Below are 15,135 nucleotides of genomic sequence, written 5' to 3'. Positions count from 1 at the left end.
ACTTTGGAAGTGCTCCCCACAGAACTTTGGACGTTGCTACACGACAGGCTGGATTTATACCCCCCTTTTTAATAAATAAAAGGTAGGTATACAAAAACAAACAACCCCCCTCCCCTGCCCACACACTCCAAAATCCAAGAACACAGAAAACTGAAATGCAAACCTCTGTGCAATATCTGATGCAATCCTAAATGCCACACTGAGCAACAGTATCCAAATCAATGATGCTTTCATCAAACATGTGGCTATGGGTAAACATTTATTCACAAATGTTCACTGTGTAAAGTTGTGGTGTTCAAATATTCAGTTCCTAACAAATTGATGATTTAGTGTCAGGATTGTAGGACAGTTTACCACTTTTTTTAAAAAATAAAACTCTACCAAATAATGCAAGATTAAATGCTGAAATGTCCACTCATGTAATAATCAACTCTCCAGTAGGGGGAAGACCATTCACAACAGAAATGCTGAATTTTAAAGAGACTTGAAAACAAACCTAAAATTGGAGTCAAGAACAAAATTCAACTGGCTAATTCCTTTGGAAGTACCACAACACAAAAACAATTATGGATTTTCTGACTTTCCATTCCCCAACCCACCCCTCCCCCAACAGTGCCTTCTTTGAGCCAGTTCACACTGTCATTTTCTTCTTACATATGAAACATCACAGACCTCCTCAGCTACACTGATATGCAGAAGCTAACATGTGGACACAGCTATAAATAGCAGGGATTCCTAGTCACAGAATCTGGAGTTATTCTGGAATTACCCACAGACAATCAAATGTGCTTCAGAACAGGAGGATTTGCCCAGGGCTGGCCCAAGACATTTTGCTGCCTGATGCAAAGGACAAAATGGAGTCCCCTCCCCTTTCCATATACAATAGCTGATTGGAGGGTCATTTCGTCTTTCTTCAACACTGGCAATAGGTAAGCATCGTCTACCACACCTGAAGGCAGCATGCTAACTTAGGGGGCACAGGGCAGGACACATACCACAGAATTCTCTCCTCTTAACACCTTGCTCCTGCATCCCAGCATTTGTTGACTGAGGCAACCGGTTCACTCTGCATAATCGTAGGGCCGGCCCTGGATTTGCCCACTTTAAAAGGAAAAGCAGGATGAAAATACTTCCAAATTTGGGCCCTGAATGTTTGCTTAAATAAACCAAGCTAAAGTATTTTGGTACCTGAATTTGTCTCATTGTATAGAAGGGAGGAAAGGGAGCACGTGTGCTTGCGGCTTCTTCCTGATCTCTGAACTGTGATTAAGAGATCAGAGCATTATGTTTGTACAAGGGCCTATAAGACCAGATGAATGTTCCTGTGACATAGACAGATCCTGCACATAGTCATTAAAAGTATCTTTATTACAATCATTCATTTATTTTAACAAATACAGTTTGAAATCTTAGGTTCACAAGAGCAATTAACATTTGTGATGCTTCCTAATTAACTTAAATTCTAACACATTTCAAATGTTTACAAGCCACTAATTAAACAAGATTGTGTGAACTCAATAAATAGTAACTTCTGGTCCAGTTCAAGTATATATCAACAAATCACAGACTTAATGGAGATAGAAAAACCCTGAAACTCTGGTACTAAACACTAGTGTGCAGGTCAGTAGCAAAATTTGTCAAGTTTTATGGGGTAATTTTTAGATTCTTTAGTTTTAAAATGAAAAAAAAACAATACATGTGATATTAACACCCATTAAAAATAATAGGTTGAGACAGTTATGAAAATATTATACGTTCTAAAGACTGTAAATGTTTGGCTGAGATACTTAGCAACAGTTTATGAATACAAAAGCTTTTTACATAGAAATAATAAATGGTCTTTGGCTATAGTGCACATTACATTTGTAAAGAATTAAAAGGTGCAAAAGCAATGTTTCTTAAATTTTGAATATTGATGCAAGAATTTCAAAGCAAGGTGGCCCATTTTTGTTGCAACAGAAGAGCTCCCCCCACCCCATCAGCTCTATCTATTATCTCCCAGCTAGCTGAGCATTCTTCATTGGCAATTGTCTATGTCAACATTTTCACTAAGATCCATATCATAAATTACAGCAACAGGAAGGATTTTACATTTCCCACACAGACCAAAGATGTCTTTTGAGTAACATTGCAAGAGCATTTATTGCTGTTTTATAGTTTAAGTGTTTTACTATTTCAATTGTTGTTTTAAAACTCAGCTGTCTTGGCTGTTTTTATTCTAAAAGGTGGGAAAAGATATTTTTAAGAGATGGATACAAGGCTCAGTACATCTAATATCTGGGAGAGATCGAGTATGTGCATAAAAATATGTCTGCCCCTCTCTTTTACAGTGCCACACCCAAATCAGGACCTCAAAGGCTCTAAAGTTTATGAATCTGAAATGTGCTGTTTGGCACCATCTCAGATATTATACCATTTAATGAAATGGAACCTAATCTAATGACAGCACACATTTATTTATTGATTACATTTCTATACTGACCCATAGCCGAAACTCTGTTATAAGAAACAGGGAAAGTGAACCAAAGATATTGTTCCCCCCCCTCCGCCCTCCATCCCCAAGAAAAAGAATTATGGTATTAAAATACTGGTAACATAGAACACATTTTTAGTTAGAAGATCTTAGGAATTGGGCCATTTTTCTGGTAATTTACACAGCGGGAAGATACCAAAACTACCAGTTGTATGGGATGATAATCTAGTAAACTTTAGAAGCAGTAAATGATGGGAAGAACTTTTCTCCTACATTTTTCAACTTTCCTTCAGAAACACTCTAAACAAGGCACTGTAGCAAACATAATTGCTCTTCTTTGGAATATGGCTCAGCAACTCATATGTTACCTGGTGCATTTTTTTAAGGGATCATCCTATGATTGGTACTACTAACAGATTTACAGTATCTATGCATTTAATCACTTCAAGCCTTACTGAAACAAATTAGATAAATATGTTATTTATTTTAGTGGAACTCTGGATGATATAACACACATATTGTTGAAACACATATATAATAATACTATATTGGGCATCTATATATCAACATAAAAATAATGGAAATGCATTCATTCTGCTTAAACTAGGGCTCTTTGAAAACTCTTTAATCAGTTAAAAAGGTGCCTCTGGTTTATTGGAGAAATTTAAAATATTTATTACTTTTATATATCCATTTGCCTTTCTTTGATCATAGAACTCAAGGCAGCATACATACGGCTCCCAAGGAGTTTCTCATCCAGGTAGAATCCAGATCCAGCCAGCTTAGCTTCAGCAAGATTGCTGCATCACATGTCTTCAGATCATGTCCTGGGACCGAAACCCCCCCGGGTGGCAGGCACCATCTTAGAAGAGGCATACCTACTTCGTTCTCATGCAGGCAAGAGTATGTCTTCTATGGTAATGCAATAATTGAATGCATCACCTAAAACAAAGCAAAATGCTCTTTTCCATTTAGAACTATTATTCTATTCATGTGCAAATTTATGCAGATTTAATATAAATAAGCCTTTAATAGATTTAATAGAAATAAGCCTTAAGAAAAGTTGATGTAAATAGATTACTATTATCAGAGACAAAACTGGGAACATGATATTCTAGAAGTTTACTAATTTTAGTCTTCTGGAATTTGTTCAGGCACTGAAGGTGGAGGGATTTCACTGCTTCTGTCCACTCCAATGGAGACTGCAAACCTATTGAATATATAGACCATGAACTACTTGATTCAAGACAGAATACTGCTGTCATCAAAGTACCAATCTTATCAGCAGTAACACATTTGACTTATAGATGTGATTACAAGACACAGGGTTTATTGCTGGGCAGGGTGAATGAATGAAAGTATTGTAACAAGTTTTTTTCTTCAGATCATTTCCCCCAAATAATTTTCACTGAACAATCTGAAGACCTAACACTGAGAAAATCCCTGAGAATCCTGATTTAGAGAAATAGCTGTACCTGTTACAGTCTAAAGAAGCTGAGCTCTGCTGATTATAGACTTGTCGTTGTTGCTTCACTGTATTTCGGGCATTGTGTTTTAATGGTGCTTTCAGTGTAGATGCATAGAACAAGCTCTTCATTATGCTTTCCCTCCTTCAACAGAGTGCAAACTAAAGGTGCATCATCAGGTTCAGCAAAAAACCATGAAATGTTCACTTCAAATTAATCAAGATCATAGCCTTTTCTCCTCAAAATGAGGGACAATTCCAGTATCATCTTGTGTCAAACCACTTCCTTTTTCATTCATCTTCAGATTCTCTTCTGCAAGCTGCGATAGGTACTTCTGTGGTTAATAACAAAATGAAAATAATTTTACAATGATAGAAAATTAAATTATTCATACTTTTATGCCATTGCCACAATTGTTTATGTTACTCCAAAGGACTGAAGATGCATGAATAGCATCTAAGATGGAAGAAATATAAACCTGATAGTCAGGCCTAGTATCAGAAGTCAGTATGGCTGGGCGTTTGACAGGGCACAAACACCAGCCAAGAGCCAACTGTTGACTGGATGCCATCATTTTGTACACACCAGAATGCTGCCCAACCTACATCAACCCTAGCAGGAAGGAAGTACTGCTGCTCCCTTTTGTCACCCAAAAGGGCCAGGTGGGAGCTGACAGCAGTGAGAAGTAGGATAGCAGTGGCTGTAGGCACCCCCACCCCCATTTGCAAAACCTAAAAAATCAGCAAATGATTAGCTGTCAGGAAAAGGGGTGGGGCAAGAGGAAGGGGCGTGGCCATCTGGGGAACCCAGATTGGGACCCCATGTGGGCCAGATTTGGCCTATTGGCCTGTGGTTCAACACCTCTGCTCTAGGACTTAACATTAATTCATTATTTGTTTGTTCTTTTCCAATACTTTCTTTCTTAGCTGAATTTTAGCTAGGGCTCACCCTTGGAACATATGACAAATTAAAGCAGAGTGCTTCTGAACATGTGTAGACTTCCTTCTCCTACCAAACCAATAATAACTATATCCAATCATACCTTTAGGATTAAAAGATTATGGTTTCCATTAGTGGTTATGGTCTGCAGACAAATTTAAAGGGACTCAGTGATAGTTTCCTGCTGGGGCTCTCAGATACCTGGAGCTGACCCTAGTGATAACATTCCTAAAAGTTAATATCATTAACAGAATCCAAACAGCTGCTAACTTCGTGAACGACGCAGAAAAAAGTAACAACCAAAAAACAACACCAGCAAAGGTAAGTTTACTCTGCAGAAAGCCTGATAATCCATGAAAATGTTAAGGAAGAAAATACTCTTTGCATATCTAGCTTGGCTTCTTCCCCTCCAGGATGATGGAGATTCCCCTTCTCTGGGAAGTAGAAACGGAACTGGTATTTCATAGTATATGATTAATTTTAATTATTAAGCAGAAGATATTTCATTTGAACTTTTAGTTTAAGTTAAATCTTCAAAAGATACTAGAAAGCAGCAGGTCATCTCATTTGTCACAAAAATAAGTGAAACACACCAGTACAACAAAGATATTTGTAATGTTAATAACTGAGCAATCAAAGGCAGAGTAAGATTGCTCATCTAAAAGTTGCTTCACACAACATATATACACAAAACATATATACATAAAATGTTAAAAGGTATGCCCACAAACATGCTTTCCTAGTTCCCTGTATAAATACAAAGTGTACATTGGCCCACAGACATTGCCAGGGAATTGGAATTTACATGGTCCCCTGCTACATGTATACTCAATAGTAGATACATGGTCATTACTATGTAATGACAGAAAGACTGTCCAGTAGAGTCTAAAGAAAACTGAAAAACTGATTCAAGGCTAGTCTACCTATTACGTGGCTGTCCATGGGGCAATTGGTACTGAGGAGAGGAGGATGGCTTTAAACCATATCCTTCTACTATTAACCCTGTTACCCCTCCTTCCCTTTCTGGCCCTACTTTGTAGCAGGAAAACTGCTTCACCTCATTTTCAGAACTATGAATCGCACATGACATCACTTTTCTTCTTTTTCAGGTATGATCATTCTTTACACCGCTCGGTGATATCACAGCTCTACACAGGGTACAGAGGGCAGTGCTCTTGGTACAAAGTGAGACCTTCAGACCAGCTGTGCTTCTAATTAAAAGTTAAATTCAGTATGAACACACACAAATGAAAAAAGAACTGACAACTGCCTAACAGTTCTAATGAAATCCTGCCAAGGAAATGCCAGTCGCTTCACGCGCTTAAAAAGAGATTCATCTGTTGCTTAGGTTCACTAAAGCCATTAATGTATAGAGACCTTTAATGAGCAAATGCATATTTTTCCAGCTATATAAAACGACTTCGGCCTTGGATTAGTGGCTGCCCTAAAGGGAGAAAAAGAATCTTGAAGGCAAGCCTTTCACCTGTTACCATCTCCCCTTTCACTTAGGCTTGTGCGTGACTTGCTACCGTGCTGTATACATCATTCTGTATTAACTTGCAGCATGCACTTCATTTTCTAGAGAAAGGCCAAGGCTGGGTGATCGTTAATCTTCTCTTGATGTGTAATGACTCGATGTGTAATGACTCTTGAAATGTGCAGCTAGGGAATTATACCAAAGCTCTTTGGCTTCTAGATGGCTTTGACAACTCTTTAAGATTTAACAGAAGGCCAGAGTTGTAATTCTGCAAGATACAGTGGTGTGGAATGGACAACATTTTAATAAACGGTGAAAAATGGCAATGTAAGCCCTGGAAAATCAGGGAAGGGAGTTGAGGGCAGGCACATTTCCAAGCAAAAGAGACCTTTTGCCTTTTCTGTTATGTCAACACATCTCTAATATTTTAAAATATTGCTTATTTAAAATGTATTTTATTGAAAATAGCAGCACATAACATGGGATAGTAATATATTTTTAAATCTGGTTATCTATAGGTTGATGTTTTGTACCAGAAATTACCAGTGTCTTATTACTGAATAAACTTCATTGGACATGGGAACTATATCTTTGTCATTGCTCATGTCCATGCTGAACATAAAGGACAGCGCAAATTGGAAAAGGGCTGGCTTTAGAAAGTGACATGGGTGTACCAACATTAGGACCTACACATCTCCAGTCATCACTTCTCTGGTGTCTTGTATCAGGTGTTGTAATGAACAGCTCATGATCAAAAGGCTGCTATGCACCTTCCCATTTCTTGTCTATGGTGTACAGTACACAAATTCATATACTCATACCCAAAGGTATGATACTGCTTGTATTTGGTCCACTAGGGCTGAAGATATTCCAAAGATCTTAGCTAAGAGGAAAGCAAGGGTGTCAAGCACTTCTGCATCATGGCCAGGTTTCAGGGAGCCGTGGTTATATACTGGAGTAATCTCTAAGCCTTGCCTTGGATACTAAAATGCCTAAAGCTATAGAAAAGGAGTGGATGGAGGGAATGGGGTAATTTCAGCAATCCCCTCCCCTCATTTGTGTCATTGGCTTCCATGGTTATCTTGTTGCCAGCCTGATATTTTAAAGATCTGCTTGGCCCAAATGTTGGCCCCACTCCCCATCTGGCAGTTCTGTGGCAGGCTGCTTGAATTCCGGCTCCGGAAGGAAGGAAGCAATTGCATGGAGTGGGGTGAGGGTTGATTCCACCTGCCCCCCATGTCATCTTTGTTTTAATTTTATTTGTATTGCCAACATCTTTTAAGTGTACCTTGCTTTGGATTGAAAAGTGAGTTAGAAATAACCTAATGTAACTTCACATGCAAACAGTGGCCCAGTTTAGATGTACATGCTGCCTGATCGCTCCTCCTGCAAGCAGGAGCAACCAAACAAACCACAGTCCGTCTAACCATGGTTTGTTTAGCATTATATGTGAACTGGGAACTCTGGCTTACCTCTCCTCGGACAAGACCGAGGCATAAGCCACTGCTTATTGTTGGCTTATGAATCTGCGCAGAGAGAGACAAATCCCTGTTTTTCATGGTTTATTAAACAAATCATGGACAAAAGATTTATGATTCGTTTAGCCATTCCTGCTTACATCGGAAGTGATCAGGCAGTGATCAGGCACTACACATAAATGATAAGCCAGGATTCTTCCAGAACCTTGGCTTATCTTTATGTGCAAACTGACTCAGTGTAAACGACTTGGGTCACCTAAGATGATGCATATACAACAAGGGAGGAGGTATGCAGGCCTAAGGCTTACCCCCACATGTTACTGCATGAGATCTTGCAAAGTCATCTTAAAAGCAATACATTAATAATTTGCATGAATTAATTTATTACCTGAAGATTTTTGTAGTGGACAGTACTTCTGCAATGGCGAGTCTTTGCTGCCTCTTCATTTGTGTAGAAAAGTCCACAAAGCTTGCAGTAAAAGCCAGTTCTGGGAACAACAAATTCCACTCCTATACAAAGATTTTGAATGACAACAATTAGTAAAACATCAGAGAGGCCCTTATAACAAAAAATCTCTTGAAAGAGAAGAAAAAATTGTCACGGTGTCAGATGAATAATTAATGTCTAATTTTTGTGCACCTTTGGGATTTCATCTCACCCACTTTGTGTGTCCCTCCATATCTTGTTAAAGTACAACTCTAATCTTTCTTGACTGTTTGGAGTTGGAATCCATCAGCATCTGGAGGTTCACAGGGTCCTCTTCCCTGAAATAGTCCCTCATTCTTCTCCTTGACTTCCTCTATGTGATAGATACCAGTGATTCTGTTCTTAACTTACTCTTTCTTACGTCCAATATTGTCATAGAGGCCCAATTTAGCAAATGGAAACAGGCCTGATTATTTAGATCAATGGATTTATTTGTGGGAGTTATCTCCCGCTTCAGTCCACAAGTGAAGGACCAGTTAGACAGTATAAAGGCAACCAAGGGCCTTGCTAGACTATGCCGGATAAGCCAGCAGGGAGGCGGAGCAACGGCGCGCTAACTTTAGTGCGTGCTGCCCCGCCTCCTAGAAGCACGACGCGCAGGGACTCTGGAAGCCCTGCAGTGTCGGCCTTTTTTTTTTTTTAGTGTTAAAGGGGCCACGTGCGCCCCAAAGACTCCGGACAAGGTAAGTGGGTTTTTTAAAAAATTAAGCCCCCCACCCACTCCTGATCCCTACCCATGGCCCCCTGCCTGCTCGCTCGTCCTCCCCCCATCCGCCATCCCCGATCCTGTCCCCGATCTCCCACCCCCTTGCCAGGCCGATCCCCGGCTTTCCCACCCCCTTGCCAGGCCGATCCCCGGCTTTCCCACCCCCTTGCCAGGCCTATCCTCGACCTTCCCCCCCCTTGCCAGGCCGATCCCCGGCTTTCCCACCCCCCTTGCCAGGCCGATCCTCGGCCTTCCCACCCCCCTTGCCAGGCCGATCCCCAGCTTTCCCACCCCCTTGCCAGGCCGATCCTCGGCCTTCCCCCTGACCCTCCCCCCCCCGGGATCCCCCCCCGGGCCGATGGGCACAGCGCTCGTATGAGTGCTGTGCCCAGTCCGTGGCTTTTCCCAACTACTCGCGAGGCGAGTAGCAGCAAAAAGCCATGGACCCTGCTAGACGTTCCGCAGCCCCGGCCTCAGGCTGGGGCTGTGAAAAAGCTGCGCCATAAGCGACTTCGCTTATGGCGGTTCAAATGAGGTCTCAACACGGCCTGACCCCGGATTCCCCTGTGCGTCATCTGGACGCACAGCAGGGAAACTGGGCCTCACAGCGCGCTAAGACCTTGTCTAGCAAGGCCCCTAGTTTCAATTCTGCAAGATACTCCATTTTAGTACCAACCTTACAGATCACTAGAGCATTCGTGGCATTTCAAAAATTGATGCTTGTATCTGAAACACCAACCAAAGGCCTCACATCCAACATATATAGAGTATTAATTATGGTATCAATGGGAAGAACTTTAGGGATGAAAGAAATATGTTATGGCCTCTTAGGGCTCTGGTCTTGCCCCCCCCCCCATATTTCCTCAGTCTCTATGTACTGTTTGTAGGTGACCATCAAATTCCATGACTTTTAGAACCACTGAAATATACCCCCTTACCCAAACCTCCCTCACTCCATAAGGCTAGCATTTCAATTGGCATTCTGCTATTTTTACTTAGATTTCATTTCATTTATTACCGCCCCGTAGCTGAAGCTCTCTGGGTGATTCACATAAACAGCTAACACACACACACAAAGAGACAATATCTAAAAACAATTTGTTAAACCCTCAGCCAAAGACGATCCAGGACCTAATTTAAAATTCATTGAATAATAATAATAATAATAATAATAATAATAATAATAATAATAATAATAAAAAATTTATTTCCAGCTTTTCCCTTTGGATCGAAGCAGGGAACAGCATTAAAACAACAATACAATATAAAACAAATGCATAAAACTAATTAAATGAGCATATAAAACCAATACAATATTAAAAACACAATCAGCACATCTTAAAATTCTTAGGTTTAAAATTTATCTGGGTAGGCCTGCCAGATGCCTGAGAGAAGATGTTCCACAATCACTTTGTCCAAGTTTTAACTTCTTATCCAAACCTTTCTCTCCTTGACTATTCTATTTTCACTGACATCATCATCCATCCACCCTGATAACTAGGCGTGAAGATCTGATTTTTCCTTTACCATGCTTTGACTTGCTCCTTCTCCTTTTTCTACATATTCATTCTGTTGCCATTAGGATGCTTCTTAGGCAGTAAGCCTATATATACCAGTTGCTGGGGAACATGAGCAGGAGGGTGCTGTTGCACCCATGTCCTGATAGTTGACTGCTGGTTGGCCACTGTGTGAACAGAGTGCTGGACTATATGGTCCCTTGGTCTGAACCAGCATGGCTTTTCTTATGGTCTTCTTCTCCCCTGTACAACAATGGAATAGACTCTTCATCAGTTAAAACTATGGTCCATGCTCTTGTCATCTCACACCTTGATTAGTGCAACCTATTCAGAACACTGACTGTATCACATTACATTTTTAGGCATGCAAGCAACAGACATCTGCGATTTTTCAGGCTTGGTCTTGAAATTTTTCTGTGTTGCTTTGGTCTTGAAATTTCCAGTATTGTTCTCAGAAATGGATAATTTCTGGAAGTGGTATCATGTTGCAAGACAAAGGTACTATAAGAAGTTGTGCTATATGGAACCCTTGTAATCATACATACCTAGTGGAATGCTGAGCTCGGTAAACACATCTTCTTGTTCCCAAGATGGCAAAAAATATGATCTTTTTGATTCTACCTCTGGGAAGTCAGGAGTTTTCACTTCCTGATACCTAAAGTTTGCTTTGAAAGCAAAGGAAGATGCTGAATAAAACCAGTTTGGTAACATGCAGAAATGTTTACAATACTAACACAAAATATTTTTTAGATCAATTCAGGGTTATTTTCACACTAGATGTCCCCCCCCTCCCACAAAATGCCACATTGTGACTGAGTTTTAATGGAGAATTCAGATGATATTGCCAAATCACTGCAGTTGAGTGTAACTGAGGCTCTTCTGGGATACTGTCCCTGTAATTAAAAGGTTCTTCCTGGTGGCTTCTAACAGTTTCCTATTTTCTTACAGGCCAAAGCATATTTGAAGTTTTAGTCCCAGAGGAAAGGAGCTTTTAATTCCAAGTTTCCTTTACAGTTTACATAATAAATTAATGAGCAATTGCTGTAAATGCAAAGAGGGCAGCAAGTCGGGGGATTGTGGTTGATGGCTTGAGCTGCAGGGGCAAAAGTACAGCCAACTTCAAGGGAAGGGGCTCACTCTGCCATATAGCTCACTGGGTGATCTTGGGGCGATCAGCATCTCTTCGTTTTCCTAACCTGCCTCACCATTTTGTTGTGAAAATAAAGCAAGGGAAGGATAGAAACAGGTACAGTGCTTCTTGGAAGAAGGGCAATATAAAAATATAGAAAATATTATAAGGATATAGTGCAAAATTAGATGTTGCATGAACCCACAATGATAACTGTGGAAGAATAATCCTTTATTGGTGCTAAAGAGACCCTTTCTACACCTAAGGATTATCCCAGGAAAATGGAGGGATCGTCCCTGTCTGCTCCTGGGATCCCCTGTGTGTCATTGGCATGCACAGGGATGATCCCGGGATGATCCCTAGAAAAAGGCAGGTGTAGAAATGGCCCTAGTGTGGAAGCAAGCCACAGTCTAGCTGTGAGCAATAAGTCAGCAGCAACTACCCACACTCTTCATGGTTTTCAATTATATGTGAATTTGTGATTGCCTTTAAATCTGTTAAAATAGTCCTCATGCATATGTAGCCTACACACAGACACACACACACACACAAACACACACACTGAATTATTACACTGTGCACATCTTAGCAACAATAAATGTCATATCAATTTACACTTCCCTTCTAAAACTAAAAGGTAATTGTGGGGTTGTAAATGTGATCACAGCAGCAGCAGCAGAAGAAAAGGGTGCTTAATCCTTTCTCTGCAGTTGGTTTTTCTGATCAAAATTGTCTCCCCCAGCTGCTTTTCCATGTTTGGGAGAAAAGGCATGGGCCCCCTACATTTTAATTTCCAAGTAGAAAAGGAGTATGCTTTGGGGGTAGGTGGGTGGGTTAAACACCACAACCCTTGCTGCTGTTCTATCAGTTTTGCTGCTCCCTGTGGCCGTATTTCAGGGTTGTTGTCTTTTAAAAGATCAGGCGACTGCTCATACATTTCCAGTGTTTCATGTGATCTGGCCATACAGCTGAATTCATATGCAAAACATCGAACAATTTTTGGCCTGTATGTTGAGAAGCACTGTGCAGACAGATATTTTGAATAAAAACAATGCACTTATTTTTGGTAACACATCTCTAGATACAAATCTAGTGAAAAATATACCTGATGTATCTAGAGATTTGTTACAGAAAATAGGGCCCAATTAATCTTTTGCAAGTGCTCCCTACCACACAGCCCAAAGTGTACATTTATACAACAGAGAATCTTGTCCTCAGTCTGTGTATTTTGGCACAATTAATCCTTGCCAGGAACATTACAACTTGATAGAAAAGAGCTGGAACCAGCTTTGAATGCTGCATTTCCTTGAGTCCCTCCCCCACATTTTTAAAAATAATTTAAATAATTCAAATATCATAAACAAGCAATTGCAATATTCATATTTCAAACACAGGGTTGTCTCTTTTATAAATTACACTGTTTCAAGGTGACAGTCTGTATGTACCTACAGGCAATATACACATTCGTGTCTTAGCACAATAAATCCTAACTTCAGGCTGAGGTTGTCTTCATTCAACCTTTTATGTTCCCTTTTATAATTTTAATATTAAGGGAAAGAAACATAATAAAATGTCCTTACAGGTACCCGCCTAAAATGTTATACAGGCACTGTCCTAAAAGTAAAGTATTTTACATTTGTCGTGTTAAAACACCTTGCTCTCTCATGAAGAACTATCTAGGTAGTCCAAGAATTATATCACACATCAGGAGAACAACGCACAAAGGAAATATTTTAAATAAAAATAATTTTAAATTAAAAATAAAATAAATTCTTTCTTTGTTTAAAAATTAATGTTATTTAGCAGAGAGCCCATATTGCCTCTTAAGAACCACAACATAGTAAGACATGAGCCACAGCTATGGGATCATCCAGGGTTCGCCCCTGCCTGAGCACTGGATCCCCTGTGTGTCACCTAGATGAACAGGTTTGACCCCTGGACGATCCAGGGATAAACCTTAGGTCTAGCTATGGCCAGAATGTAAAAGTGGCTCTTCCCAAGATGGTTGTTTCTCCACCAGCCACTTTTGCCCACCCTCACCTTCCTCCTCCCATCCGCTGTGGCCTGTGGGACAAAATTGAAGTTCTGTTTGCCAAAACCTAAAGAACTATTGAGGGACAAAACTGAACTACTTCTCCACCCCACCCATCCTGCTGTTGGACAAAACAACTCCTGGAAAAGGAGAGTGAAAAAAGTGAAAGACCTGATAAAGGAGTGAGGCATAGTGAATGCATACTTTCTCACTGAAGAGCTCATAATGGGATAATTCAGACTTAGAGTAGACCAATTCAGTTGGCTACAGAATCGGACTCAAAGAGTATTTATCAATGGAACCTTCTCAAACTGGGGAGAGGCAACGAGTGGGGTACCAAAGGGCTCAGTCCTGGGCCCAGTGCTCTTCAACATTTTTATTAATGATTTGGACGAGGAGGTGCAGGGAATACTGATCAAATTTGCAGATGACACAAAATTCGGTGGGATAGCTAATACCCTAGAAAACAGAAACAAACTTCAAAGTGATCTTGATAGGCTGGAGTGCTGGGCTGAAAACAACAGAATGAAATTTAATAGGGATAAATGCCAAGTCTACATTTAGGAAATAGAAACCAAATGCACAGTTACAAGATGGGGGATACTTGGCTCAGCAATACTACAAACGAGAAGGATCTTGGAATTGTTGTAGATCCAAGCTGAATATGAGCCAACAGTGCGATATGGCTGCAAGAAAGGCAAATGCTATTTTGGGCTGCATTAATAGAAGTATAGCTTCCAAATCATGTGAGGTACTGGTTCCTCTCTATTCGGCCCTGGTTAGGCCTCATCTAGAGTATTGCGCCCGGTTCTGGGCTCCACAATTCAAGAAGGACACAGACAAGCTGGAGCGTGTTCAGAGGAGGGCAACCAGGATGATCAGGGGTCTGGAAACAAAGCCCTATGAAGAGAGACTGAAAGAACTGGGCATGTTTAGCCTGGAGAAGAGAAGATTGAGGGGAGACATGATAGCACTCTTCAAATACTTAAAAGGTTGTCACACAGAGGAGGGCCAGGATATCTTCTCGATCCTCCCAGAGTGTAGGACACAGAATAATGGGCTCAAGTTACAGGAAGCCAGATTCCGGCTGGACATCAGGAAAAACTTCCTGACTGTTAGAGCAGTGCGACGATGGAATCAGTTACCTAGGGAGGTTGTGGGCTCTCCCACACTAGAGGCCTAAAAGAGGAAGCTGGACAACCATCTGTCAGAGATGCTTTATGGTGGATTGCTGCATTGAGCAGGGGGTTGGACTCAATGGCCTTGTAGGCCCCTTACAAATCTGCTATTCTATAATTCTATGAAATCAGTGGGATTTAAGTTTCATGACTTTTTGTCCCTTTGATTTCAATGGATTCAATTTATAATCTCTAGGTTCACAAGCAGCAACTCTATGCTTTTCAGCTGTAGGTTAGCTATGCAGACTGGAAG

At 40.6% G+C, this 15,135-nt stretch overlaps 1 protein-coding gene across 1 annotated transcript in view; it reads right to left on the bottom strand.

Annotated features, from left to right (window-relative positions):
- Nucleotides 1-2,974: 2,974 nt before the first annotated feature.
- Nucleotides 2,975-15,135, bottom strand: part of RBM20 (RNA binding motif protein 20) — a 122,216-nt gene continuing 110,055 nt past the window's right edge. The window contains exons 12-14 of the mRNA XM_063133250.1: nt 11,089-11,208; nt 8,222-8,343; nt 2,975-4,273 (exon numbers count right to left, since the gene is read on the bottom strand). Of these exons, the coding sequence (XP_062989320.1) occupies nt 4,163-4,273; nt 8,222-8,343; nt 11,089-11,208 (353 nt within the window). The 3' untranslated portion in view covers nt 2,975-4,162. The remainder of the gene's footprint in view (nt 4,274-8,221; nt 8,344-11,088; nt 11,209-15,135) is intronic.

This window comes from Elgaria multicarinata, chromosome 8 (assembly GCF_023053635.1).
Source record: "Elgaria multicarinata webbii isolate HBS135686 ecotype San Diego chromosome 8, rElgMul1.1.pri, whole genome shotgun sequence".
NCBI lineage: Eukaryota > Metazoa > Chordata > Lepidosauria > Squamata > Anguidae > Elgaria > Elgaria multicarinata.
This window is presented reverse-complemented; position numbering and strand designations above follow the sequence as displayed.